This window comes from Eleutherodactylus coqui, chromosome 3 (assembly GCF_035609145.1).
Source record: "Eleutherodactylus coqui strain aEleCoq1 chromosome 3, aEleCoq1.hap1, whole genome shotgun sequence".
Classification (NCBI taxonomy): Eukaryota; Metazoa; Chordata; class Amphibia; order Anura; family Eleutherodactylidae; genus Eleutherodactylus; species Eleutherodactylus coqui.
In genome coordinates, this window is record NC_089839.1 from 13,466,406 (window position 1) to 13,489,759 (window position 23,354).

The 23,354-nt window shown below is 46.8% G+C and overlaps 1 protein-coding gene across 8 annotated transcripts in view; it reads left to right on the forward strand.

Moving 5' to 3' along the window:
* The first annotated feature begins 1,134 nt into the window (after positions 1 to 1,134).
* The window catches only part of LIN9 (lin-9 DREAM MuvB core complex component), a 31,835-nt gene continuing 9,615 nt past the window's right edge, over positions 1,135 to 23,354 (forward strand). For 2 of the 8 annotated variants that reach the window (XM_066595142.1, XM_066595137.1), the window contains exons 1-11: positions 1,135 to 1,331; positions 9,411 to 9,443; positions 11,465 to 11,553; positions 11,847 to 11,951; positions 13,036 to 13,169; positions 13,748 to 13,873; positions 15,193 to 15,350; positions 16,939 to 17,072; positions 20,813 to 20,932; positions 21,188 to 21,289; positions 22,343 to 22,423. In XM_066595142.1, the coding sequence (XP_066451239.1) occupies positions 1,235 to 1,331; positions 9,411 to 9,443; positions 11,465 to 11,553; positions 11,847 to 11,951; positions 13,036 to 13,169; positions 13,748 to 13,873; positions 15,193 to 15,350; positions 16,939 to 17,072; positions 20,813 to 20,932; positions 21,188 to 21,289; positions 22,343 to 22,423 (1,179 nt within the window). In that variant the 5' untranslated portion in view covers positions 1,135 to 1,234. The remainder of the gene's footprint in view (positions 1,332 to 9,410; positions 9,444 to 11,464; positions 11,554 to 11,846; positions 11,952 to 13,035; positions 13,170 to 13,747; positions 13,874 to 15,192; positions 15,351 to 16,938; positions 17,073 to 20,812; positions 20,933 to 21,187; positions 21,290 to 22,342; positions 22,424 to 23,354) is intronic. The other 6 variants (XM_066595143.1, XM_066595138.1, XM_066595144.1 and 3 more) reach the window with 4 other exon arrangements.

The window sequence follows — 23,354 nt, forward strand, 5'->3', positions numbered from 1 at the left end:
CTGATACCGCACTCGCCCGTGTGAAGGCGGCCTTAGGGCTAATTTCCCGTGCGCAACACGCGGAGAATGGAGGCAATGAGAGCCTATGGCCTTTCCTTCCTCCATTCACACCTGCGTTGGAGCTGCGCGGGGACGTCCGTATAAAACGCAGCGCTCTCTATTCCTCCGCGTTTCATACGTATTGATACGCTGCCCTCTCGGAATACCAGAGAAGTGAAGTGAGGCGGTCTTGTATAAAAAGCGCCTCGCATCCGCGGGTAATACGCACATTGCCAAGCGCGATATCAGGCCGGGTTTAACGGGTCGATATCGCGCACGCTCTTGTGATGGTAGCCTCAGGCGCATTCACACAAGCGTATGCAAAAACGACCAATTTCACTACACGACGCGTTTTTATTGCGTCCTTGTGCCTTCCGGTTTTCATGCGTGCAAAAAAAAAACAGAAACAAGAAGGCGCAATGGATGCCGCTTCATTTTAACCGTCTCCTGGCAACATGTGTAAATAACGCAGCGTGCAGCCATGTAACATCCGTGTTCGCTGTAAATAACGCAGCATGCAGCCATGTTCAATCCGTGTTCGCTGTAAATAACGCAGCGTGCAGCCGTGTAACATCCGTGTTCGCTGTAAATAACGCAGCGGGCAGCCATGTTCCATCCGTGTTCGCTGTAAATAACGCAGCGGGCAGCCATGTAACATCCGTGTTCGCTGTAAATAACGCAGCGGGCAGCCATGTTACATCCGTGTTCGCTGTAAATAACGCAGTGGGTAGCCATGTTACATCCGTGTTCGCTGTAAATAACGCAGCGTGCAGCCATGTTACATCGCTGTTTCTTTTACCGCATGTGTGAATACAGACCAAAGTAGCTCATACTTTTAACGTGCAACATAATTGACAATACTCTAATTTCCTTTAATGGGTCCCTGTCATGTCTGTACTCAGTCAGTACACTATTTCTGTGTGAGGCGGCCCTTCTCTCCTCACAGCCCCCCCCCCATTCCCTGTCCACATCACACATTATGCCTGACGCGCATGCGCGAGCCGCCCCTTTTTGGCGCGCACTTCTCCCCACCTCACGTGGCCGCGCCTCCCCGCGCACGAGCACGTAACGCCGCGTCGTGTGTTTTGTGGTGACGTCACGTTCTCGCCCAGCAACGCGAGCGGGATCGCGAATGGCGGCGCAGAGAGGGGAGTTCAAACCCAACGGAGGCTCGTCCTGCCCGTGACTCGGCAACATGAAGCGGATGAAGGCGGCTCGGCCCCCCGCGGCTACCCTAGCTGAGGGGGAGGACGACGATGACGTGCAGGGCCCGGACCTGGCGGACGTGGAGGGTAAGCGGGAGAGAAGCCGGAGCCGCCGCCGGGGGAGGACGCACCCGGCTCTGCTCACTGCCGGCGCCGGAGCTCTTCTGTCACCTCAGCGACGGGCGGTAGGGGGCGCTGCAGGCGTGAACAATAGAGCGCAGCTCACTCTAGGGGGTCCTGCACCCTCAAACCTAAAGGGGCAAAAACTGCACCCCCAAACCCCCAGCAGCCCCTGAAATACCCCCTTCCCCCGCGCAGATCAGCGTGAGGCGTCGTCACGGGGATAGTAACTGGCCCGCTGATAACCAATATGGCTGCCGCTAGCACCCCGATGTCGCCGTCCGCTTCCCCGACGACCGATCTAACAGCATATAGGGGCGCCGTCCGGTGTAACCGCCGTCACCCACCTGCACGGCGGAGCTGCCCCGCGGACGAGGAGCCGGCTGAGGATATAATCGGGAGGCGAAGACGCGCCATTCTGTGATTTACTATCAGGAGTAAATGGGGCGATTGGCGCCCAAAAACTAGCCCGGAGCCCCCGTACGGCCGGCTCACACGGACAGATCCGACTGCGTGCAGAGAGTCGCGGTCATCCGCGGAAAGGGATTGCGAATGATCGTGGAAGATGGCGGATGGGAGCGGTTTTCCGTGCAGATGTAAGCGCAGCGTATCGCCTGCGCCGAAGACCGACCTCTCCGCCTTCCAGCCGTCTCTACCTTTAACGTTGCGAGTATTTCCGCCGCTCATACCTACGGGCGATGGAACGCCGTTGACTTCAGTGGGAGCCGTCCGCGCTAAAATGCAGCATGCCGCCATTTCTTCAGCTTGCGGAATACGCACTTTGTGCCCACGGGTGCGGGCGAAAAATCAAAACGGCATGCCATCCATGCCCGCATTTTACTGCGGATGGCGATCGTGGAATACGCAACGCAAATCCGTTTGTGTGAGACCCCCCATTAATGAGCGTCTGTACAGAGGGACCCTCTAATAGGTACTAAGCTCCTCCCACAAGCAGCACCCTGGGGGCGTGGCTATAGAGACCCTGATAATAATTGGCCGATCGCGCTATAAGGGAAGCGTAGTTACCGCAGCAGAGCGGCTCCGTTAAATCTCCGTCTGTCGGCGCTGGACGCCCGGTGAGCGCTGCAGCCAGTCAGCCGCCCGCTGGGACCTCCTGGCATCATGGTGCCCAGCTTGTTGTGCTGATGCCAGGACAGTGGGTGGTGACGCCGCGGCCCGCTGACAGCGGGGGAATTACTCGAGCCGCCGCTGCTTCCCGGCGGGGGGAGAAGCTGCTCTGCTTTATAGCAGGCCTGGCCACTTAAAGTAAACGTTGTCCTCGGACGCCCCTTTAAGGGGATTTTCCAGGGCTTAAAAAAAAATTCAGAGGATTAGAATGAAGCGAAATTGTAAACTGCCAGCGGCCCCCGTTCAGCGCTGCAGTGCCCGCCGCATGGGGCCCGGGAGGAGCGGCGGGCGGTCACCGAGCACTGGGCAGCCGGCCACATGGGATCCGTCCACGGCTGATGAAGTCTGCGGCCGGCCGTGGGTATCGGATGAGTGGGGTAATAAGCAATCAGGAGGGTCAGCAGCACAAGCATCCAAATCACCACAGTAGTGGGGAGCGAGTGAAACCCTGTGCAGTAGGGAGCCGGACTCAACGGGAGCGGAACTAGCAATCCAAGGACATCCAAGAAGCAGCAGGAATACGGATCTCACGCTATAGACCTCATCCTTATTGGGACATCCACAGATAAAATGGCAATCCCTACGTGTCGGCCGACGCAGCGGCCTTTGTCCAGCTAATGAGAGCGGTTCATTCCGAGTGCAACCACTATACAGTGTACAGCGCTGTGCTTGGTATGCAGGGACGAGTCGCAGTACCATCAAACAGCTGATCAGCCAACTCCCACCACCAACCTGATGCTGATGCCCAGTTGTTGGAGTCCCAGGAAGCCCCTTTAATCCCCCCAGATTGGGTAATACCTGCTGCTGGGAAGGAGACGCATGTTGTAAGCGGATGTTGACCAGCATTCAGCTCCAATATCCAGCGAGTGAGCGAACCCCGCTGACCCCACTTGTAGGACGACCCCCAATTTTTTTTGTTTTATGCCAAATTCACGGCCCATTTAACTACTCGCCCACAGAGATGGAGCGCGGAGTTCCGTATCGCGTCCGGATGTCTGTTGTTTTTTTTTTACTTCGGTATCTTAATTTTTCACGTTCGCCCAGCGAGGGGAAGAAACTTTCAGGATCGTTTTTTGTTCCCCTCTCTACAATGTACTCGCAAGTTAAGGATGTCTGCGCTATTTTTTTTTTTTAGTTGGGGGGGGGGGGGGGGTTGCATCTCGTTGACTTGAATGGCAGAGTCTTGCCTGTGATTCGGACAAGAATAGTGCATGCTGGGATTTTATCTTTTTTTTGTACAGGCCGTGTCTGTGTGAATTGGCGCATTGACCACTACTGTTTAGTCTGTCTTCGCCTCGGACCGCACCGGGCCAGTAGTAATAGTTGTCAGGGCTTCTTCAGACTCGTGTCCAGCGGCCGCTTGCGGTATGTTCACATCCAGTGACCTGTAGAGGAGCCGTCCCAGTGAGCGCCATTCTGGTCCCATTCCCTGGAGAATAGCCCATTACGTTCGCACGGCGGCCCGACACATCTGCAGCGCTGTGAATAAGCCCCTTCCTCTTCAGTGATGGCAATAGTTGGCAGTCTTCTGGTGTGCCAGGGGGGCACTGGCTATCAAGGATCGTGCAACTGGTGTAATGAGAGCACTTATTTAACCTCTTAAAGGCCAGGGGGTTTCGTTTGAAAAGCATCACAGCTTTTGGGTATTTTTACCCATATAGTGGCTTTTATTTCCTTCAACCACGAAAAATGTATGTTTTGATTTTTTTTTATTTTTTTTTTTTGTTTAGAGTTTTTTCTCCACAGATAATGTTTTTTAGTTTTATTATAGATGTAAAGCTGTAAAAAAAAAATAAAAAAATCTTAATGTATTTTTAAAATGGGCTGCTCATTTTGTTTCAGCTGCTGTGAATTATAATTTGTATAGTCTCGGATTACGGGGCGCGTACAGGACGGTTTTGGTTGATGTCGGGTCAGTTTCTTTATATAACTTCTTAAAATCTAAATTTCTTTCTTTTTTTTTTTTTTTTGCTCATTTTTTAACTTTTTTTTTACTCCTCCGTCTCCTGTGACGTCATGTAAGACCTCTGGGGATCGTTCACATTTATCACTTTTTTCTTCTAAATTTCACTCTTTTTTTTCCCCTGAAAAACATTCCCTGTAGTGACAGCAGTCTCTGAGAAGTGATCTGGGGACCCCCGTCACTCTACTAATGGGGGCCTATCCTGCTGATGGCTTACACCTGGACAACCCCTTTAACGGCTTTTTTCATTTTCTGAAGGGGTTGTCCCACGTTATCCTGTAACTTGCTGATCGGTGGCCGTTTGACCTCTGGAACCCCCCACCGATCCTGGGAATGGGGGTCCAATGAGTCCAGATACGACCAACATGGTGGCTGCACAAGTGCGTTGCCATGTTATTAAGTTAGTGGCCGGCCGTGTTGTAGCGCTCCTCCACCTTCCCCGCTGGGGCCGATGCAATGAATGGAGCTGCAGCACACAAGTGTGACCGATGCCCTGGACCCCCGCTCTCAGGATCAGCGGGGTCTTGTGGATACATGACTCTATCAGCCCTTATGGTTAGGGGGTCCGCACGAATATCAGGGATTTTTGCTTGTTTGTTCCTGACGTATTGGACTGTTTTATATTTTTATTTCTCGCTTTTTGTGTAATTGAGAGTAAAAATGTGCAAAAAATCCTAAAAATGATTCGTTTTCTTTGACGGCCGCCGTCACTGACCTGTAACCCCCTCTGCTGTCAGACCGGACGGAGGCGTCGTTGCCAGAATGAGTGATACACAGAAATCCTCTGCCGTCGTCACGGATTGTAGTATACGGACCCTCAGAGCTGTCATTCCTGGCACAGGGGTCTGCAAGGCATCGCCTCCCCCCTTTCTCAGCTGTTCCCCTCCCCCGATATGACTTCTCCTCCCACCTGCTGAACCTAAAATACCCTTCCTGGGGTCAGCCGGCTGTCATTGCCACAGTTTGTTGCTGTCTGTAGTCTGTTTGGGTCTGTGGAGGCGGTTGGAGGGCGAGCCGCATGTGTTGTGGTGCTGCCGGCGGCGCGGATACATTGTATCGTGTGCCGGCTCCGCTGTGGACGGGTTTTGTTCGGTTGCTGTCCTTTCAGCACCATGAAGACTCGGTGATCCAGACTGACATCCCCGACTGTTCCCATCTCAGTTCCTGACATTGATGTGTTAGAAGCAGGAAAATGGAGAAGTCTATGGATGTGAGCGACCATGTGTAGACGGTGAGGTCAGAGTGTCTCCAGAACGGCCGGTTTTGTGGGAAGTTCCAGTAAGTAGTGATTAGTGCCGAGGAAGGACAACCAGTGGACAGGGTGATCGGCGCCCGAGGCTCACCGATGTGTGGGGGGTGAAGACCCCCGTCTGGTCCGATCCCACAGAAGAGCGACTGTAGGACAAATCACTGATGAGGTTCCTGCTGGTGATGATGGAAAGGTGTCTGATCACACAGGAGATCGCGGCTCGCTGTGTACGGGGGCCGCAGACCGGTCAGAGCGCCAATGTGACCCATCCACCACTGATAATGCCTACAATTGGCATCACAACTGGAGAGATGGAAGACAGCGCCCGGTGTGACGGATCACATGTTACATTATGTGGACGGCCCGGTGCATCACTGACCAGGGGAGGAGATGGCACCAGGATGGGGAGAGGACATGCCAGCGGGGCAGTGCAAGGGGCAATGTTCTGCTGGGTACTTGGGTCCTGGCATCGTGTGATGTGACACGTACCACCTAGCTAACATTGTACAGACAAGTCCCCACTTCATGGCAGCGGGGTTCCATAATGTCAGCGCCCCTATCAGGACGGTAATCTGCCGGACGCACTGCAGGAACGGAGGAGGAACAGGACAAAGAGATGGAGGTGATGACTTCTCCAAACCCCAGACCTCATCCGATCGGGAGTAACAAGTCTGATCCACGGAGGTCACACCGAGCAACTTCCAGGATCGGCTGCTGCCGGCTTGTGCCGATACCAGAGGGCACGTCAGAGCCTTTGGGAAACGGGCGGCTCTCCGCTGGCATCTCCACGCCTGGATTGGCTAGAATGTCAGGTTTCCTTGTGTGTATGGAGAGACCTCCTCCTTCCTCACACACAATGTGAGCGCCTTCTAGACTTCATGCTGTCAGTGGATAGTCCAACATGGAGAATAGTTTATAGGTTCCATTTAAACTTGAAAAAGGTACTTAATTCTGTTGAAACGAGACACTTTGTTGCTGCATCTTGATCAGAAAGTGGATTTATGGACTATCTGGATGCCCTTGTGGGCACTTTCCATGCTGGATTCTAGGGAGGTGGCGCTCCATGGTCTCATACTAGCAGGGAAGTTTACCAGTTGCTGTTGTAAGCCCACCGTTACTGCTTTGTGGGGTTGGGCCTTGCTGTAAGTGAATGGACTCCATCGTGTGACGGATCCAGCAGAGCATTATGGCCACATTGCAGATGTGAACAAAGCCCAAGACTCTGGATCCTTTGTATTCTTCTCGTCGCCTCAGGAGACCTTTAGTTCTTGTGACCTTTCTTCTTCCTGGTGTGAACTCTCACACTTACGTTGGCAGCCTGTCAGTCCTGCTTCTGGCAGCGCTGATGAAGAGTAGTGCCAGCTCTGTATCCGCTCCTGCGATGTACAATACATCCTCCGGGAAGGAACCTAACGCCAAACCTGACACATCTGCACTTTCTAAAGATCTTTGACATGTCTTACGTTTTGATCACTAGGGATCCGGTTGCTGGGACCCCCATTGATCGCTAGAACAAGCCAGCAAAAGTGCCGTCGCGACTCGCTAGCTGAAGGCGAACTGACTACAAAGCGTGTGGGCCCGGCTTCAGCTAGCGATCAGTGACGGCGCTTCAGCTGGCTCGGTTTAGCGATCAGTGGGGCTCTTGTCAGACCCTAGCGATCAAAACTTGTGTGTCAAAAGTTTTTGGAAAGCATCGCTTCTCAATATTAATCTGCATGAAATGTTAAGGAACTTCACAGATACTTTATTACCGTTTCTGCATTTATTGTCAGATGGTTTAAGTGTTTTTCGCCACATCCGGAGCCGCTTCTGCAGTTCCACTCGTCGCCCTTGGAAACGGACAGCGGTTTAGTTGCACCCGCTGTCAGTCACCTGACCAAAGAGCTTGACTCCCATCGTACTGCTTGGGAGACGTCTGCATTCTAGCGGTCCGTTCCTGCTGTTTCCTGCCGCAGCTCCCTTCCTCGCTCACTGGCCGCCATTAAGCGTCCCGAAAACTTTGTTGCAGTATTTCTCTACTTTTCTGAAGTTTTCTTGCTGTATATCCCAGACCGGACTCCTAGTAGGGTGTATACTCCTGATGGCGGGCCGCTATGTTCTAAGCGGTGTGGGATGTTATTGTGACGCTCCACACACATCGCTTCTGGAGCTCGTTTACTGCGGTTTATCTTCAGGACTTCTTTTGCTTTTTACATTTTTGGGTTTTCCTCTGCACTTTTTCAAGAAATCATAACTTATTGTTCTATCAGCATTTTTTTGCGAGATGAGTTGGAAATTTTAAAAAGTTTCAGTACATTAAACAGAACCTTTAAAAAAATTACAAGTGGAATTAAAAAATACTAACAAAAAACTAAATTCCACCATTTTGAGGGGATCCGGTTCTTACAGCGCACACACTGCGACAAAAGTAACACGGCTTTGTTCTGCGGGTCGGTACGACTGACGATATCACATTCTGATTTTTTTTCTGCTTTTACTACTTTTGAAAAATTCTTTGGAATAATATAAAATTATTTTCGGCCGACGTCTTCTACCTGTTCTAACTTTATTTGTTTCCGGCGGTTTTGTTGTCTGAGGGCGTGTATTTTTCAGGACATTCTATAGTTGCTCTTGGTTCAGTTTTGTGGTTCATATAACTTTTTTTTTTTTCTCTTGGAGACGTGGTGACCAAAAAAGTGCAGTTCTGGCATTGTGTATCCTTTTTTGTTCTCTCTGCGTTCATCCTGCGGACAAATTTTTTAATGTGAAAGATCTGCCTTTTTAGATGTGGCGATACCAAATAACAATAATTTTTAGTCCTGCTGAAGCTGAATGACAGCCCTCATTGGCAGATCAGCGGGGGTCTGCCACCCACCCATTCGCGGATTTCTACAGGTTGCCTACAGCGTCATTCCAACTGTAGTGGACAGTTTTGGTATTGCAAGCCAAGTTCCCGTTGAAGTGAAGGCCGGGCTACTGCAGTGGCAACAGAGCTGTCTGACTCCTGTGGAAATCGGCTCCATGCCAAAGCACACTGGCGAACAGCTCTGGTCTGAAAACATCCACTAGGCGGTTAATGGTGAATGAGCACTATGGCGCAGAGCTTATAGATACCGCTTTACCAGAGGTGCGCAGGACTGCTCAGCAGTAATAGAGATACATTTGGAAAGGAGGTTTGCGGAGAACAGTTTGATAGGGGAGAAAACCGGCTTACAGGTCCTATTAATACAATCTGTTTAAAAATAGGCTCGCGTGTGCAATGTAAGGGGTTGTCTAAGACTTTACTATTCCTCAGGATAGGTCATTAGTTGATTTGCAGGGGTCCCGCCACTTGCCATGTCCACCAGTCGGCTGTTCTCCATCCACTGTAGTTGCAGATGGCCCAGGCCATAGTGCTGCAGCCCGGGTTGGTACTAAATTCAATGGGCGCTGCACCTGTAATACCAGCCAGGGCCACTGCAATGTGGACAGAGCTGTCTGCGCTGCCCACAGCAATTGGCTGATTGGTCTGGATACTGAGCGGCGGATCCCCAACGGTTGATGATCTATCCAGAGGATAGTAATCAGTAGTGAAGTTCAGGAAAACCTCTTTGCTATGAAGGGTTACTCCATTCATGAATTGCCCCTCGCCCTCTTATGACATATCCCCTGTAGAATCCTCTTGCCAGTTAGCTCTCCTCCAGATATCCCTTCACTGTATGATCTTCTGTGCTTTTTGTCTCCTTAGATTCTTCTGCTAAAGCGCTCGTCAGTCTGAAAGGTACGAATCTCCATAATTCAGATTCTTCATCCCTGATATACCGTTTTCAAGTGAACCAGAATTATGGCGGCTGTTCTTGCTGTGACTGGAGAGCAAGAAGTAATGGAAGGTTAAAGGGGACCTGTCATCAACCATGTAACAGCATGAACTGAGTTAATAGTGCTTGTAGTTTAGGTGATACGGCGTCCCAGGGAGCCTCCTCTCATACTCGCCCGGTCCTGCGGTGTCCCCCGGTAGATGGATGCAAATGCATGCCCACCGTCTTCTGAAAAGAGTCGGCTTGGCTGTGTGCGCTTACTTTGCCGGTGTAGCGGGTGAGTATGAAGAGGCTGCCTGGACTCCACGTCAGCTAAACTAGAAGCAGCATAACTTAGTTAACAGGTTCATTTTTAACCCCTTCCTGCCACAGGGCATAAGTGTACGTCCTGGCAAAGGGGTACTTAACGCAACAGGACGTACAGTTACACCTTGGGGATAGTGCGAGGTCAGAATAGATCCCGCGTTATCCGGCAGCCCCATGGAACAGCGGGGATGCATTGGGACAGCGAGCCCCGCTGTTAACCCCTTCTCTGCTGCGATGTAGAGCGCAGCATGTTAAAGGGTTCTCAGAGGGTTCGCGCTCGCTCTGTGACATCAGCGGACCCCTGTGTTGTAATCGCGACGGGTTGGCAGCTACAGGCGTCCTGCATTGCCTATGATTGTTAATACAAGCGATAAGGCATTGCAGGACCGAAGCCCTGCAATGCCTTATCATAGCGATCAAAGCTGCTATTGTATGAGTCCCCTACAGGAACATAAAAAAAATCTAAAAAAAAAAACAAATTTATTTTGTGCTTTTTCACATATTGACATAAAATCTTTATTTTTTTTCAAATTAAAACCCCACATATTTGGTATCGTCATGTCTGTAACAACGCGTACAATAAGTTGAACGCGCTTTTTATCCTGCACGTAAAAGAAACCCCTGAAAAACGGAGGCAAAATTTTTTAAAAATAAAAACGCAATAAAAGTGATTTTTAAAAATTTGTATGTACCCCAAAATGGTACAAAAAAAAGCTACAGCTCGTCTCGCAAAAAATAAGCCCTCACAGAGCCTCGCCCATGGAAAAATAAAAAATTACAGGACTTTGAATGCAGCAACTTAAAAAAAATTATTTCCAACAAAAGGGTTTTTCTGCGAAAAAGTGGAAAATGGCAGAATTTGTGTTTTCTATCCCTGTTAAAAAAAAAAATATATAAGTTTTACAATATAGTCTGTGTAGCCAAAGACGGTACCAATAAAACGTACAGTTTGCCACGCAAAACACAAGCCTCATACGGCCGCATCCATGGAAAATAAAGTTATGGCTTTTGAAAAATGGAGATGAAAATCCACCAAAAATCGTTGCGTCCTTAAGCCCAAAAATAAGCACCATCCTTAAGGGGTTAAAGGGGTCGTCTCATCCCTGGCCGAATGTAGTATAATCAGCTGATCATCCCGGCTCCCACTCTTGAGTCCTCCAGTGAACCCTATGGCTCATGGAGGGGGACCCTATCGTAAAGATTTTAACTAACTCGATGCTACAGCCGTCGGATGAATGTTCGCTCCTCTAGCAGCGGTTTCCCCGGCTCGCCCATACGCACCATCGTTTGGCTCAATCGAGTGTGTATTTAGGGAAGTAAGCCCCATCCAGGCGGCTCTGCTCCCAGCTTATATCCCAGGGAGAAAAAGGATCAGGCATCAAAATTGATCCTCGATCCTTTTTTCCCAAACATCATCTGTCGGGGGTAGAGAGGGAGGGTAGGTTATGCTGCCCCCCATACACGTCATCCTGCCCCACTGTTGGCAGGCTCGGATGACTAAACTCTGCGGGGCCTTAAGTGTTTCAGTGTAGACTCATACTATAAAATGAAGTTTATAAGCAGAGTCTCACTATAAAGCACGGACCGTTGCACACGCAGTGACGACATTGCGGTATTGTTGCTTGCTTGAGTCGATGACTGAAAAATTAACCCCCATCTTTGTTTCCTATTTGTACAGAAGGAAGTTTATCAACTACGTGGAATGAAAAGTTCTCACCCCAAAAAACCCTGAGCTGGAAGGGTGCAAACAACCCGGGCATGGAGCTGGTGAGTAGCGGACGTCCTGGGCGAGTCGGATCAAAAAAGTACAGAAAAAACTTTCTAACAGGGAAATAAAACTTTTTGCCTAGAACATTCAGTCAGAGATCAGTTTTCATTAATCCGAGTACCTTTAATAGCAGCAACTCGAATCTTCAATTGTCGGATGTCAAAGCTAAAATCTGAAGGGTGCGACTCTCGAGAGCACCCAGGGGCCGTTAGTTATAGAGATTGATGGGCATCTCAGCCTTGAGTCACTGATGTTTACTGCTGTCAAACCTGACATGCTGTCGTTTCTGTAGCCGCACCGGAGCTCTAAAAGGAGCAGACTTATAAGTGATGAAGAGGATCGCCAGATAAATACCAGATCGCCAAAAAGGAACCAGAAAACTACCATGACACCACAGGTAACACATCCACAAAGTGCTAACTGTGAAGTTTGTGTTAAAGGGGTTTCTAGGGACCTTACTATTGATGACCTATCCTTGGGACAAGTCATCAATAGTTGATCGGCGAGGGTCCACTGCTGGAGATCCCCGCCAGTCAGCTGATATCAGGACAGCTGTCATTGCGGACAGAGCCAGAATTTCAGTGGGACTTTGAAATACCAACTCGGGTCGCTGCGCTGTAGACCGAGTCGTCTTTCACCTCTGTCTGCAATGATCCCCCAGTGAACAGCTGATTGGTGGGAATCCGGAGGGATGGGCCCCTGGTCATCAATAGTAAAGTCCCATGGCTCCAGACTAAAAAATTAACCAAAAAGAAAAAATTAAAAGCCAAATGAAATTTTTAGTTGCCATGGAGACCTTAACGCCAATGTTAAGTAGCCCTTCTATGCGCATTGCCCAGCAATACACTCCTTCAGATTCCTCCTTTTTCAAGGCCGCTTTCAATCGGCGGAGAAAATCGCGAGACGCACAAATATGAACCCCGTTCTTTTGTTCTTTGCAGCATGTCCTATCTTTGGGCATTCCCTTAGAAACACATTGCCCATTGTTTTCAGTGGGGCCAGCTACTTCCCTGAAGCGATGTGAGTCGTTTTTGACAGACGCCTCTCATCCGTGAGGAAATCGCACGTTGCCGAGTGCAATATTGGGATGAGTTTCACAGCTTGATATCCCACTCCCTGTGTAAATTAGCCTTGGGGTGCGTTCACACTTCAGTGATTTGTTGATTTCCGAACACACCCTAAAGCTCTGAACGTGGAACTATTTAAAATTCTGGGCTTGAGGCGGCCTACGTTTATCTCCATTTAGCCCGGCCCATGCATCTGCGCCATCACTGTCCTCCACAGCAGCATTTTCTGTTATTTACGGAGCCATGACTATGAAGAACACATATTCCGACATCTATTGACTTTCTGTGGAGAACGAGTGATTTCAGTAGTTTTCACGTGAAGCATAGAGCTGTGAACGGCACATTGAGAACACAGGGGGTTTATGTATTTGGGCTTTTGTTGATACACATTAGACATGACCTCTTATGTTTCAGAAGTTTACAACCACCACAACCACGCCGGTGAAAAAATCCTCCCAGAAAATTGGCTACAGACTCCGGAATCTCTTAAAACTTCCCAAGGCGCATAAATGGTGTATATATGAGTGGTTCTATTCAAACATTGACAAGTGAGTACCACAACACGGTGACTATCACAAGAAGCTACAAGATTTGGGCCGGCGTCACACGAGCGCATGCGTATTTACCGAACAGACTACGCTCTTTTGCACGCACATTGGCGCATGTTACTGTACTTTTTGCGCCCGCAAGGCATATTAATTTGCGCACAGAACAGTCTAGACGAATATTCTAATGAGTTCCAGATGTGTGTTTTCCAGCGGAATTATGCAACGTATTAAGCGCCCCTATTGACTTCCATGGAAACTTTTTGTGCGCAGAACAGTAGTGTGTTTTTGTTTTTTTTTGGTGGATTGTGGGGGGATTACACGACCGAAATGCACAGGAAATATTTACACGTATGTGAACAAACCCATTGAAATTATTGGGTTCTGTTTTCCGCGTTTTGCACGCACATTGGCCCCTGTGACGCCGGCCGTAGTAGCTTTTACTGAACCTTCATTTTATAGCTGTAGAAGTCAGTAGGTTTTATTTTGTGAAAGTGTCTGGTTTACCTCGGGGGAGAGGGGGGAAAGAATTCCTGAATATTCATTAATAAATGTGGTGTTTTTTTTCTTTCCTTTTTCAGGCCCCTTTTCGAAGGAGATAATGATTTTTGTGTTTGCCTAAAAGAATCTTTTCCAAATCTGAAGACAAGAAAACTAACCAGAGTGGAATGGGGGAAAATACGGCGACTAATGGGTAAACCAAGAAGGTAATTGATACGCTGTATTATCGTGGTTATATTCTTGTACATAGGGGGCAGTATTATAGTAGTTATATTCTTGTACATAGGGGGCAGTATTATAGTAGTTATATTCTTGTACATAGGAGGCAGTATTATAGTAGTTATATTCTTGTACATAGGGGGCAGTATTATAGTAGTCATATTCTTGTACATAGGGAGCAGTATTATAGTAGTAATATTCTTGTACATAGGGGGCAGTATTATAGTAGTTATATTCTTGTACATAAGAGCAGTATTATAGTAGTTATATTCTTGTACATAGGGGCGGTATTATAGTAGTTATATTCTTGTACATAGGGGGCAGTATTATAGTAGTTATATTCTTGTACATAGGAGGCAGTATTATAGTAGTTATATTCTTGTACATAGGAGGCAGTATTATAGTAGTTATATTCTTGTACATAGGGGGCAGTATTATAGTAGTTATATTCTTGTACATAGGAGCAGTATTATAGTAGTTATATTCTTGTACATACGGGGCAGTATTATAGTAGTTATATTCTTGTACATAGGAGGCAGTATTATAGTAGTTATATTCTTGTACATAGGAGGCAGTATTATAGTAGTTATATTCTTGTACATAGGAGGCAGTATTATAGTAGTTATATTCTTGTACATAGGGGGCAGTATTATAGTAGTTATATTCTTGTACATACGGGGCAGTATTATAGTAGTTATATTCTTGTACATACGGGGCAGTATTATAGTAGTTATATTCTTGTACATACGGGGCAGTATTATAGTAGTTATATTCTTGTACATAGGGGGCAGTATTATAGTAGTTATATTCTTGTACATAGGAGGCAGTATTATAGTAGTTATATTCTTGTACATAGGAGGCAGTATTATAGTAGTTATATTCTTGTACATAGGAGGCAGTATTATAGTAGTTATATTCTTGTACATAGGAGGCAGTATTATAGTAGTTATATTCTTATACATAGGGGGCAGTATTATAGTAGTTATATTCTTGTACATAGGGGGCAGTATTATAGTAGTTATATTCTTTTACATAGGGGGCAGTATTATAGTAGTTATATTCTTGTACATAGGGGGCAGTATTATAGTAGTTATATTCTTGTACATAGGGGGCAGTATTATAGTAGTTATATTCTTGTACATAGGAGGCAGTATTATAGTAGTTTTATTCTTGTACATAGGGGGCAGTATTATAGTAGTTATAGTTTTGTAGGTTTAGATATTCCAGTTGTATAAAATGTGCCCTTTTACATAGTGTCCTAAGAGGATATAATGTGTGTAATGGTTAGATTCTGTATTATTTCTAGGTGCTCCGCTGCTTTCTTTGAAGAGGAGAGGTCGGCCTTAGAGCAGAAGCGACAAAAGATCCGGCTGCTGCAGCAGAGGAAGGTTGCAGATGTGTCGCAGTTCAAAGATCTCCCCGATGAAATCCCTCTTTCTTTAGTAATAGGAACGAAAGTTACAGGTAGTTAAATTCATTAGGGATACAACCTTTGTCCTGCCTCACAGAAGCAGGGGCTGGCCTTGTATGTACAGTGCATGCATTGCTTTGCACACACTCATGCCATGCAGCTAGTTTAAGGCTGTTTCCTGATAGATCTTGACCTAAGTAGGTTTTTAATTAAATGAATTATAAACATATTAACCCCTTAATGACACGGCCTATTTTGGCGTTGAGGACCAAGCGATTTTTGGTATTTTTCCATCTCCATTTTTCAAAAGCCATACCTTTTTATTTTTCCGTCGATGCGGCCATATAAGGGCTTGTTTTTTGCGTGGCGAGCTGTAGTTTTTATCGGTGCCACTTTTGGGTACATAGACTATATCGTAAAACTTTTTAATTTTTTTTATGATAACAGGGAGAGAAAATGCATCAATTCTGACAGATTTTTTTTTTTTTTTTTTTACAGCGTTAATCATGCAGCATAAATGACACACTAAATTTTTTCTGCGGGTCGGTACGGTTACAGCGATACCAAAATTCTTATTTTTTATTTTTTTTTAAGGTTTTTACACTTTTTTTTGCAATAAAAAGCCTTTTTTTTTGGAAATCTTTTTTTTTTTCTCTATAGCTGCATTCAAAGTCCTGTAACTTTTTTTTATTTTTCTATGTACGGAGCTCTGTGAGGGCTTATTTTTTGCGAGACGAGCTGTAGTTTTTATTGGTACCATTTGGGGAATGTGCGGCCTTTTTAATCACTTTTATTGCATTTTTTTGTGAGTTAAAATGCTAAAAATTAGCATTTTGCCTGTTTTTTAGCCTTTTTTTAAACACTTTTTGTTGTACAAAATAAAAAGCGTGTTCAACTTTTTGTACACGTTGTTACCGACGTGTCAATACCCAATATGTGGGGTTTTAATTTTTTTTTAACCTTTTTTTATGCTAATATTAGAAAAAGCATAAGAAAGGGGTTTTTTAAGGTTTTTTTTTTTTTACATTTTTCTTTTTTTTTTTTTTTTTACAGTATTTGAGTCCCTCTGAGGGACTTACATCACTGTACCGATGATCGCTGTCATAAGGCATGGCAGAGCTACTGCCCTGCCATGCCTTATCGCTTGTACAGCGATCATAGGCAATACAGGACGCCAGTGTCTGGCGTCCTGTTGCCATGGTGAGACGCCGGGCTCTCGCGATGACACAGCGCTCCCTCTGTGAACTCTTTCCCTGCCGCCATCTACTTAGGTCGTGGCAGGGAAGGGGTTAACAGCGGGGGGCGTATCTCTGATTTCCCCCCCCCCCCCCCCCCCCCCCCCCGCTGTTGCAGCGGGACGCCGGCTGTGACTGACAGCCGACTCCCGCTGCGGGATAGCGCGAGGTCAGTCATGATCTTGCGCTATCGCGATGACGTACCGGTACGTCATTTTGCGCGAAGTACCAGGCTCCCATGACGTACCGGTACGTCATGGAGCGGGAAGGGGTTAAAGTTGATGCCAACACCTATTACACTGAATATTACAATATTTCCTTGGATCCCTCCTTTTAAGCAGTAAGTAATGGGCCTTTCCTTGAAGCATGCGTAATCCAGTAATCTATGTCCTGTGTTTCTCCACAGCCCGGTTGCGTGGTATGCATGACGGCCTGTTCACTGGCCAGATAGATGCTGTAGATACCCAGAATTTCACTTACAGGGTCACCTTCGATAGAAATGGTCTTGGCACTCATACCATCCCAGATTATGAAGTCCTGGTAAGTGTAATGGCTCCGTGTAATATCTTGTTTTCGCACAAACCTGTACATTGATATCTCGTTCATTGCTTGCCATAGAGGGGTTGTGCCACAAAAAAAAACAAAACTGATCCCATTTTCCCCCAACCTATTCATAGTATGGAGAATGAGTATCTAATTGATTGATTGGGTTCTGACCAATCACAAGCACCCTAACCCTAGTCTTCCTAAATGAATGGAAGGCTGGTGATACATGTGCACTACCACTCCGTTCATTTCAATGGGAGATAACCAAACACTTGTACTCGTGCTGTTGGAATAAATTCCATAAATAATTTCTTTTTTGCAATATGTTGGGGTAAAGTGGCGTCTTCATCTCTTCTAGCAGCTTTTAGTTTTTGCCTAGCGCTGCATGCAGGCTCGTCACTTCTATTTGGAGTAATGTAGCAAGCGTGTAGTGGAGGGGGATGGGGCTGCAGCCTGCATGAAGCTGTATACCATGAAAGCGGAGCAACTGGAGGAGACTTCTGACCGAGGGCTGCGTGTAGCTCTATGAAAACTAGGCAGCAGGAAATTACACCAATTTAAAGGCAAATATCACACCTGGGAGGCCCTGACCATTCTCTATGCAAGCAAAGAAAAGTAATACTTTTATAGGAGCAATACAAGGGAATAGAAGACCTCTAATAATACCTCTGCAGCTGTTTAGGGCCCTGGCTACACATTCAGGCTTCTGCCACATTGAAAATCCTGACATTGCACTGACCTTCTGCTGGCATCCCATTAAATTTTTATTTTTGTATGTTGATTGGAATGCTTTCTGGGTGATTAACTCGTTAAGGTTAAGCACCATAAATATACGGCACTTAGTCTGGGGCTTTAAATCCGCACATAGATTGCAGGAGCTTTTGTCCCATGCTGTATTTTTACTAACAAGACCTGAATAAGAGGACAGAAGTGGTTCTTAACCGCTGCTGCCTTTTCTTTTACAGGTTACATAGCGCTCAATGAGGCCATAATTCAATGAATGGCTGAGTGCTGCCTGTGGTTGGCTGAGCGCTCAGCCAATCAGACACAGCCCTTTCAGCAGGCGGGGATTTTAAATCTCTGCCTGCTGAAAGAGTTTCAGAGCAGTACAGAGGGACAAGCGGCTAGACGCACCTGAGCCCCGACAGTGGCGGAGAGGTGACCATATTTTTTAACACTTGGTAGGGATGATTTTCAGGGAAGGGCTTATATTTAAAGCCCTCCCCTGAAAATCGCTGCAGGGGTTGCCGGCAGCCCATTGCCTTCAATGGGGCTGTTGCTGGAAGCAGTGGCGGCCCCATTGCAAGCAATAGGAGAACATCGTGATCCTCTGTCACAGCTGCGGCACGGGTTTCTTACTCACGTGGGGAGAGCCATCATTACTGAACACTGTGACAGTGCTGTCAGTGTTCAGTGATGAGGAGACTCCCCGCGGGGAATATTTACACCCACCACAGACCTATGGTACACGCATGTCCTGAAACAAAATGATGAACCCATTCCTGTTCTTTATTTTAACATAAATGTAATTTGAAAATATAGAGCTACAAACCTCAAAAAATCTGGTTTTCTGCACATTACCATAATTAAACAAAAAAATGGAAACACATTCCATTAAAAAAAGGTATTAAAATGTCAATCTATGTCATAGTGGGGGAAAATATGGGGCCATAAAACCACCACGTGTGTAAAATCACAAACATTTCTGGTCTTTTAGGACCTAAACACTCTGGTCTTTAAAGGCTAAAGGGGTTATGTCACAGGAACTAACTTATCCTCTGTCCCCAGGTTAGGGGAAAAAGTATCTGACTAGTGGGGGTCTCTCTACTGGGATCCCATCGATAATGAGTTCAAGGGTCCCTAGTGTCTCAGAATAAATGGTGGTCACATGTGCATGCTTTGGCTTCATTCATTTCGGTGGCACTGCTGGAGATAGCTGAGCACATGTTCTCGACTGCAAGCGGCAGAATATATCCGTCTGCAGTGCTGGCTGTGGTGTTTGTGAAGATACGTAGACTGCATATAGTTGTAGCAGAGCGTCTGCTTTACAAGTATTAGTTTAGCCTCTGGATGGAAGCAGGAACATTTCTGTTCACAGATTGCGAGCCATAATCTTGTAAATGTGGAAATGAGAGAAAACCCATTAAAAACTCCTTATAGGTTGCTTTCACACATAGCTGATTTGCTGCAGATTTTGTTGCGGATTGCGCTACTTTAATTGCATTTAAATTGAAGGGGTGAGATCTGCTTCAGGTCCACAACAATACCTCCACCAAGTGGTGTGGAGTTTGGCGCAGATTTGCTGCAGATTTTTCTTGGTTGTGTCATTGGGGATCAATGTGAAGACGTTGGGTATAGCTTCTGCCACTAGGAGGCGAACATGGACCCCAAGCAAAGGAGGAGTTGACTTCTACCAGCTAGACCCCTTTATTAGCCACTCGGCTAAATCTGTTTTACCGTGGTGTCCATAAGAAGCAGATCTTCCCTGCTGTTGGTCTTCAAGATCCTGAAGCCCTTCTGGCTTGCCCGTTCGCTCACCCGAACTATGCTTAGGGCCGGTAAACTCGCACCCTTGGATGGCCGCAAGAGAGAGGCAAAGCCTTCTTTAGGTAGATGAACAGCATCCACTTGAACCCATGCATTTTTCTGTTTGCAAGCATGGGTATGGGCTTGAACCTCAGTTCCTTAAAGGGTAAAGTCTCCACTCGGTCGGTCCCTTTCCAATGGCCCTTGGCTTCCAGATCCGCATTTTATACTTTAATTTAGGAATTGGCACATTCTGCCCCTCTTTACCATCTCCCTTCAGCACTTTGAGACCTCAATTTGGTTTTAGATGCGTTACAATTGTCTCCCTTGGAGCCAGTACATGCCATTTCCTTCCATCTTCTGTCTTGGAAGTTCGCCTTCCAGGTAGCTGTCACTTGCATCTGATGCGTCGCCGAGCATGACATGTTACCATGCAAATGTTCCTATCTGGGACTTCATCAGGACAGGGCGGTCCTCTGTCCTCCCACCTTACTGAGGACATTGTGCTGCGCTCCTCCTGTCCGGAGCCTTCATACCCTCCGGGACATCATCTGCACAAGCTTGACGTCGTCCATACGCTACGGATCTTTCTTTCCCGTACAGAATCCTTCTGTCACTCTGATTCTTTATTCCTCATCCCCGACGGTCCTCGTTGAGGTCTGGTGGCCTCCACGTCCACCATCTCCTGCTAAATCCGGTTAGTGATCACTGAGGCCTACTGTGCCAAGGGCAGGACTCCGCCACTTCAGATAACGTGTGGTGGGTGCATTGTGGGCAGTATCCCATGATGTTTCTGCTCTCCAGGTTTGCACGGCTGCGACCTAGTCTGCGCTTCACATGTTCACGAAGTGCGTACTTCTGGATCTTCTGACGCTGCTCTTGGTCGCAGGATTTTGCAGGTGGCAGTACCCTGATCGCTTCTCCAGAGGGGTATAGCTGATAGGGAGGAGTCAACACTTCCTTACCTTAGTGTCCACCTCCAAGTGGCAGGAACTAGACCCCAATGACCATTCGAGAAAAGAATTTTTTTTTACAGTGAGTAACAAAGAACTCCCGTCTTTAGCTGCAGTAAATTGGCTGTGTGTGAACGCACCCTCCAACTTCCATCTGTGAGATCCTTCCCTGTACAACTCAAGCTTCAGTAAAGTGATGCATCCTGTGTTGCACCTGTAACTACTGCTGAAGGTGGGTTTTGCTTTGTTTTGCAGAGTAATGAGCCCCACGAGACCATGCCCATTGCTGCCTTTGGTCAAAAACAGCGGCCTTCTCGAACGTACATGACTCCGCCACGGTTACATCATCCACCTCACGTCCAGTCGCCCATCCTGGTGAGAGCGCTTACATCTTGGGCATTAAAAAGAAGCGGTAGCACTCACGTCCAAGGGTTGTGTCTTGTGTTCACTCGGATGTCACTGAGTTGCAATACCACTCACAGCCCAATGGACAAGTGAGGCGCTATTTAGAAAAATAAACCTTTTATCTTTTCTGGAATCTTGTACAATAGCTTTTACTATTTCCTATTTTGTTAGGACAGAAATTTTGTGTTTTTTCTTCACTTTTTCCTATTTTATTACCTATTTCAGGAAATGGATCCCTTGTTGGCGCAATCAACGTGGAAAACAAAATCTTCTAGTTCAGATAGTGACACTATAGGCGGTTTTCCTGTTGAATTCCTTATTCAAGTGGTAAGTGGAACTATCGCAGTTAGTGGGGGGGGGAGTTCATAAACAGAACCACATGTAAAGTGCCCTGTATGACGGGAAATCCGGACTGTCAGTGTATTATAATGTACAGAGTGATTCAAAAGTCAGGGCCACCCAGAATATCTTCTGAACGAAAAAAAGATACGAGGAGGAAACTTTGTAGAACACTTAGATGAGTGGGGAAAACGTCTTGGCACTGATGATGGTGTCTGTTGGCCAACTTAGATTCACCCATAGAAACGTCAATGTAAAGGGGGTCAAGGGATATAGGATTTAAGGATAGCATTACATCAGAAACTGATAGGTGCCGTTATATCTTCAGTATCTGCAACCATTTTCCAAGACTGCACAGCCACCGTGCCTAAATGTTTTCCTCAGCCATCCAAGTGTCCTACAAAGTTTCCTACCTATCTTTTCATTCAGAAGATCTTTTGGGTGGACCTGACTTTTGAATCACCTTGTACAGTTAAAGGGGTTGTCCCGCGCCGAAACGGGTTTTTTTTTTTCAATAGCCCCCCCCCCCCCCCCGACAGGTCGTCCCAGCGATGATCCTTCCTGCGCTTCTAAATGCAGACACAACTAACAATTTATCCTTTGTTGTTCAGTCCTGCCTGCATTTAGATTGGGCAATAAGCGTTCACATTCTTGCTGACTAGGGGAATCTGTATAATTTCTCAGCCCGTGTTAAAGGGCCTTAATTCATGTCTTTATATAATCTCTATTCTTAAAGGGGTTGTCTAGAAACAGCATAAAATAGCTGCTGGCCGTGCAGCCTGTGGAAATCCATTCTAGAATGTAAGAATGTGTGTAGACTAGAGGGGTGTGGCAGGGGGTGGAGCCTAACACTGCGCAGAACTTGGCATTGGGCTCTGCCATCACCCCAGTTGTCCCTCTACTTACAAATTCTCCCATCCTAGGATGGGTTTACGCAGGCTGCACTGGAGCATCTGTTTTGTCATACCTGGACAACCCCTTTAACAACTATTTATCAAGTTTGTTTCCCATCACAAAATTCATGATTTCATTTTTTTTCAGACCAGATTATCAAAGATCCTGATGATCAAGAAAGAACAAATCAAAAAGCTAAAAGACATGAACACAGAAGCTGAAAAGCTGGTGAGACTCTAGATTGTGGGCAGCGTTGTTTTTTTGTTTTTTTCTTGTTTCCTACTACATATAGAGCCTCTGTATTAAAGGGGCTGAGCTTAAAGGGGTTGTGCCAGCATGCAGAACACATTTTAGAATGTGCAGGGGGCTGCCGGCAATCGGCTGAGCTTTGTCATTGGCTGCAGTGGCAAGTTACGGGACGGTACAGGCCGACTACAGACTTTAATCTTAGGCCTCCCTCACACAGGCGTTTTTGTACAGCGTTTAGCACTGCCTTTTCAGTGCTGCGCTAAATGCTGTACAACGCTCCCATTCATTTCAATACGGCTGCTCACATGAGCGTCAAAACGCACAGCATCTTCAACTCTGCGCTTTGATAACTATTCATGTTCTATCTTTGTCTGTTTTGATACGTACGTCGCCCATGTACATGAATAGGAAGCAGTTTCAGTGCTGCTAAAAACGTGGCACAGCTTGGTACGTTTGTGACAGCGCTAAACGCAAGCTCTAGCTGCACTAGCCGTGGTTTGAAGACCCCACCTCCAGCAAGAGATTGCTGTGATTGGTTGAGCCAGCGCTTGATGAACCAGTCAGAGCAATCTCTTCCTAGAGGCGGGGTCTTCAAACCCCGTCACTAGCAACAGATGCTTCGCTGGCGATGACAAGTGCCCGGAGCTCCGGAAAGCAGTGGCAGGGACCCGAACGGTGCCAGCTAGGCGAGTATTTTTATTTTTCAGCTTCCTTGGCTGCATTTTCAGTCTTGCTGAAAATGCAACCAAAACCTTGTCAAAAATGCATGACAACGCTGCTGAAAGCACAGTAGACGCAGCGTTGAAAAAGCTGCGTTTCTACAAATTTCTGTGTGAGGGAGGCCTTAAAGACCAGTGTACAAAGTTTAAAAAAAAATTTTTAAATGTGTATTTTTTTACTTTTAAAAAAT